The following is a 5,152-nucleotide window of genomic DNA, read 5'->3' as shown; positions in this document are numbered from 1 at the left end:
GGTCCATGGCAGTACGTGGTTCCATCAAGATCTTGTGAAGGCAAATCCACGAAAGGAGTCGTTGGTTAGAGATAAAATAGAAAATATATTACCTGATGTTTTGGGATCGGTCAAGAAGATAAATGGCAGAGTTCTATTTCTTTTTCTGCCACGTAAGGAATATCAGGCAAGTGCACATACGTGGGATATATGGAGTCTACTATGTCTACAGGAAATTGGATGGGGTCCACCAGCACCAAATCTGAAGCCGGCGATGCATCCATCAAACTAGTACTTTTTGTTTCCTTAGATAGATTGAGTCGGTTTTTAATTACGTGTATCAAGTGCTTGCTTTCCAAGTTAGTTAAGAGGTGCGGCTATTATATAAAGCCGATTGAGTTCATTGTAAAATGAGGTTATATTTTATGAATAAACACGATGTGTTTTTAGGGTAAATACCCGTATCGAGTTTTGGGGAAAGTTGTCTAAAAATCCCTAAGTTTTGAGGAAGCTTTAGAAAACTTCTTTGTTGCGATTTCTCTTCGTGGAAATTGTTTTGTGCGTGAGTACCATCGTCAAGATTGGTTTTCTCGTGCTGGACCGTAAGATTCAATCCCTCTACTTCACGTACATCGCGTGCGCGGGCGAGAGGTTACTGCTGCTGAAGGTGGAGTGTCGTGAAAGGTCGGGTTGCAACAACAGATCGGATCTCGCCATCGAGGTTCGGTCTACATCAGCTGGGCGGCAGGTTTCCTTGGCAGATTCGGCACCAGCCCCCTCTTCAACGCCGAAGTGGAGTTCTCAGGTTCTCCATTAACCGGGCTACGAAGCCGTCTAAGTCCAGCGCCTCTGCATCTTTGAACGGCACTTTCCACTCCCACACTGACGTGAGGTTGTGCCTCCACACCTGTTTCATATTCAACCAGATCTTCTGGTTAATTATCATATTCAACCAGAGCCCCCACATGATTCACGAAGTGATGATATTAAAGATTTTAAATCTCTTTCCACTAAGCCAACAGCTAGCAAGGGATTCAAAGTCAGTAACATTTCTATCAAACATATCAAGCACCTCTTTGATTCTTCCTCCACTCATGCTCGTGAAATCAGTTTCCATTGCCCAAAGAAAAACCTTCATGATTTTCTTAGGGATATATAAATGATCAAGCATAACAGTGACTAGTAAGGTATTTTTCTCGAATCCACACCCCAATGAATCTCTGACTATAACGTCTGCAAATGGTGAGCAGGTAAAATTCACTAGATATACAATACAGAATACAGTTTACTTACTTGGGGCAATCCTCCAGTTTTATCGTATATAAGAACACAACTTTAGTGCATCTGAACATACAAAAGAGAATTCAAAGCCCCATCATGCAATAGTCAAAATATTTTTAATTCCGTTCACATATGAACTGCGTTCTGCGTATCAGTTTGGTATGCATAGACTAATAATAATATCAAATGCTTAGAACAGTGTACATGTCAAAATTTGACTCAGTCAGAGCAGAATGGCAGTACAATGTCCTATGTCCGTATGACTGATTTGCTAATTCACAGTTCTAGAGGCAACCAGTGCCCTGTTTTGGTATTTTTACTGGGCTATGGATTTCCAGATTGCACTACTGTATGCATTCCCAAGGTTAGTTATCACTTCATTAATTTTCTTGAACTATATTGCCCACTCAATAATCAAATAATGCATTAAGAGGACAGCACTCAGAAAGGGCCTAAATCTTAGTGCTGGTAACAGTCGAGTACATTATCACAACCAAAGTAAACACTTATTGACCGGACTAGTGCACTTAGTTAGTTATAGTGCAATGCAGTCATTTTACTAATACCAAATATTACTTTTCATCCCGGTTGTCCTTGACATTGATACTGAAAACATTCAAATCCAGTGTCCAATTTTTTGTTTTCATAATAGTTGACCACCCTGAATCCGTGTTGGATCGGATCCCGTTATAGTAACACAGTACATTTCATTACCTACTCCATGACAAACTGTGCAACGGAAAGTATAAGCTGAAGCAAAGGAACTGACCTTTCTGCCACTCTGGCTTGTATGGCTTGCCCTTGTCGTTGAATGGTTTCCTCTTGTATTTGCTCTTCTCCTTCTCTACTTTCCTGTCCTCCTTCTTAGGACAATCAGCAATGAAATGATTGGGATCACCACATTGATAGCAATACCTCTTTGATTTCCTCATTTTGGACTTGTCAGAGAAATTGCTTCTTGCTTCGTAGCCTTTTTTTCCATGCAATGCTCCATATTTCTTCCCCAAGAGAGACATTTCTTGCATTCCTTGTTGAATTTGCCCTCGGCCTTGATCATGGTCGTTTTCATCATCGCTTGATTCCTCCACCTGGACTTGCTTGGCCTTCAAGGCAGCATTGACCTTTTTGCCTGAGCGTGGCAAAGCATACCCACTCATGATTTTGGATTCTTTCTGCTCCATGTCGTAGAGGAGGAATGTTGCAAGCACATCCAGAGGGGTGAGTAGTTCAAAGTTAGGCTTCTCGCGGATGAGGAAAACCAAGTTTGCGTTCGTTGGAGCCATGGCACGAAGCATCCTCCTCACAACATAGGAATCAGTCATCTCTTTGCACCCAAGACCCTTCATCTCATTGACCAAATTGTTAAGCCTTGCATACATGTCACTGGGGGACTCATGTTTTCCTAAGGTGAACCTGTCCATATCTATCCTCAAATAGCCGAGCTTTGACTCACGAACTGCTTTATTAAATTTTCGGAGAGCATTCCAAATCTCCTTAGCACTCTCATAGTAGCAAATCCTCATGAATTGATCATGACTTAAGGCATTACCTAAGGCCCATATAGCTACGGAATTGTACTGTCGATTTCTCTTTTCAAGAGCCGTTGGATTTGCTTCATCCACACAAGAGAAACCAGTCTCCACAATTCTCCACAGAAGAGGGTGAATGCTAAGCAAATGGAATTTCATCCTACGCTGCCATGATAGATAGTGTGTGCCGTCGAAGCAAGGGACTTCTCCGGAGCAATGTTCATCGTGGGCGGGCGCCCTCCGCATGACAGCGTCCACCTTTGGCTCGTACCCGCGGATGATTCTGGACTCTTCTTGCCACATGTCATACTCGACGAAACTACGGAGCACATCCAGAGGGGTGAGTTCTTCAAAGTTAGGCCCCTCGCGGATGATGGTCACAAAGATTGAGCTCCTTGGTGTCATGGCACGAAGCATCTTCCTGACAACATAAGAATCTGTCACCTCTTCGCATCCAAGGCTCTTCATCTTGGTGACCAAAGTCTGGAGCCTCCCAAACATGTCATGGGGGGATTCGTGCTTCCTCCATGCAAACAACCTCATCTTCTCCCTCAACTGTTTGACCTTTAACTCATGAACGATTGGGGTGTCTTCATGCATAACCTGGAGAGCGTCCCAGACCTCATTAGCACTCTCGTACTGCCAGATCCGGTAGAGCTGATCATCACTCAGGGCACAGTATATGGCGTTCATGGCTTGGGCGTTGTAGTGGATGTTCCTCAACTCGAGAGCCGTTGGGTTTGCTTCATCCACACAAGAGAATCCGGTTTCCACGATGCTCCACACAAGAGGGTGAAAGAGCCGCAAGCGGACCTTCATCCGAGCCTGCCATCTTTCAAAGTCTTTGCCGTCGAAGCGAGGCGCTCCTACCGCGGCGGACTCCCCCCGCATCAGGAGCGTCTCCAACATCGCGTACTCGCCGTCTCCCCCTGCATCGCAACACAAAATCGGTGGCCATGAGGCGGAATCGGCCGAATACTGGAACGGAATCGAGAGGAGGATAAAAACAGGGAAGTGGACGGAAAGGGGGAGGTAGGGAGGCGGACGGACCTGTGCCGAGGAGGTACGGTTGCTGCATTGTGGCGCGTGGTCCCCGGATCCCGGCCTCCAGCGTCGCTTTGGTTCGCCTCGCGGCGGCGGCGGGGCGAGGGGGGAGAGGCGCGCCGGCTGCCGGCGGAGATGAGCACGGTGGAGGAGCAAAGCCGAGCGCTTTGGAATCAATTTTTTTTTCTGTGTGTAGGAGGGAGCAGGCAAGCCCACTCGAGTTGGGTGCTTCGAATTCCTAACGTCGGCCTGTGGACACAAAAAAGGGAGAGAAAGAAATGGGCCGTTGCTCAAACTAAGGAATGGAATAACAAACCCTCAGTTACTCAAAAAAAAAGTTAATCAAGAAACCTCAAAAAAAACTCTCAAAATGGTTCTAAAAAACAAACCCTCAGAATGGGAAGAAAAACTAAAAAACTTTCAAAAATTCTAAAGTCATTTGTATTTTTCACAACATAACAGAATGTGCATGATTTTTATGTTGTACCGGTAATAACTCATAAGTACTCCCTCCGTCCAAAGTTGGTACTAAGTTGAGACACTTATTTTGAGATGGAGGGAGTAGCAAGCTTTGCTGCTCGTTTTAAATATTGTATCATAAATCATCATATGCAGTATGCGAGCCTCAAATGTTATGCTACCATGAAAAGAGTTGTCTTCTACATTTCTTTGTCATTAATATGTCAAAACTCACATGTATTTATTGTCTAAAATTTATGTAAATTACAAATACGAAGATATAATGATTAATTGAACATGTAAAATGTGTTAATAAAACAATTACTCTCTTCGTCCCATAATGTAAGACGCTTTTTGACAGTTATCAAATTACGTATATGAAAAAATATTAATCATGTTGTTAAAAAATGTTAAACGTGTATAAAAAATGTTACTGGTGTATAAAAAATGTACAAGGTGTACGGAAAAATTAGACATCATAAAATATGTTTTGAAAATGTTAATCATATATTGAAAAAAATGTTAAACATGCATAATTTTCTTATATGTATATAAAAATGTATGAAAAAGGTTGGCATCAAAACATGAATTTTTAAAAAAATGTTAATCATATTTTGGAGAAACGCTAAACATGCATAAGAATTGTTTATGTATATAAAAATTGTACAATGTGTATAAAAGGATATACATCAAAACATGTATTTAAAGAATGTTAATCATGTCTTTTAAAAATGTTAAACGTTAAACGTATATTAAAAAATGTTCCTGATGGAGACAAGAAATGTGAAAAGGTGTATGGAAAAAAGTAGGCATCAAAAAATAAGTTTTGAAAAATGTTAATAATACATATTGGAACAATA

General features: G+C 42.0%; 1 protein-coding gene across 1 annotated transcript; it reads right to left on the bottom strand.

Annotated features, from left to right (window-relative positions):
• Window positions 1-662: 662 nt before the first annotated feature.
• Window positions 663-3,701, bottom strand: LOC119318135. Its single transcript, XM_037592687.1, has 2 exons — window positions 2,030-3,701; window positions 663-886 (listed from the first exon to the last, which is right to left on the bottom strand). The coding sequence occupies exons 1-2, from the start codon at window positions 3,696-3,698 to the stop codon at window positions 708-710; spliced, it is 1,848 nt and encodes a 615-aa protein (XP_037448584.1). The 5' UTR covers window positions 3,699-3,701; the 3' UTR covers window positions 663-707.
• Window positions 3,702-5,152: the final 1,451 nt, after the last annotated feature.

The sequence above is a fragment of the Triticum dicoccoides genome, chromosome 1A, assembly GCF_002162155.2.
Source record: "Triticum dicoccoides isolate Atlit2015 ecotype Zavitan chromosome 1A, WEW_v2.0, whole genome shotgun sequence".
In the NCBI taxonomy this organism is placed as follows: domain Eukaryota; kingdom Viridiplantae; phylum Streptophyta; class Magnoliopsida; order Poales; family Poaceae; genus Triticum; species Triticum dicoccoides.
Note: the sequence above shows the minus strand (reverse complement) of the source record. Positions and strands in the feature narration are given on the sequence as shown.

What these genes read in the sequence shown, in the direction of transcription:
- LOC119318135 (XM_037592687.1), bottom strand. Translation starts at nt 3,698, where the DNA reads ATGTTGGAGACGCTCCTGATGCGGGGGGAGTCCGCCGCGGTAGGAGCG. An exon ending in CAAGCCAGAGTGGCAGAAAG is followed by an intron (nt 887 to 2,029) that starts GTCAGTTCCTTT and finishes AATATGAAACAG; the next exon opens with GTGTGGAGGCACAACCTCAC.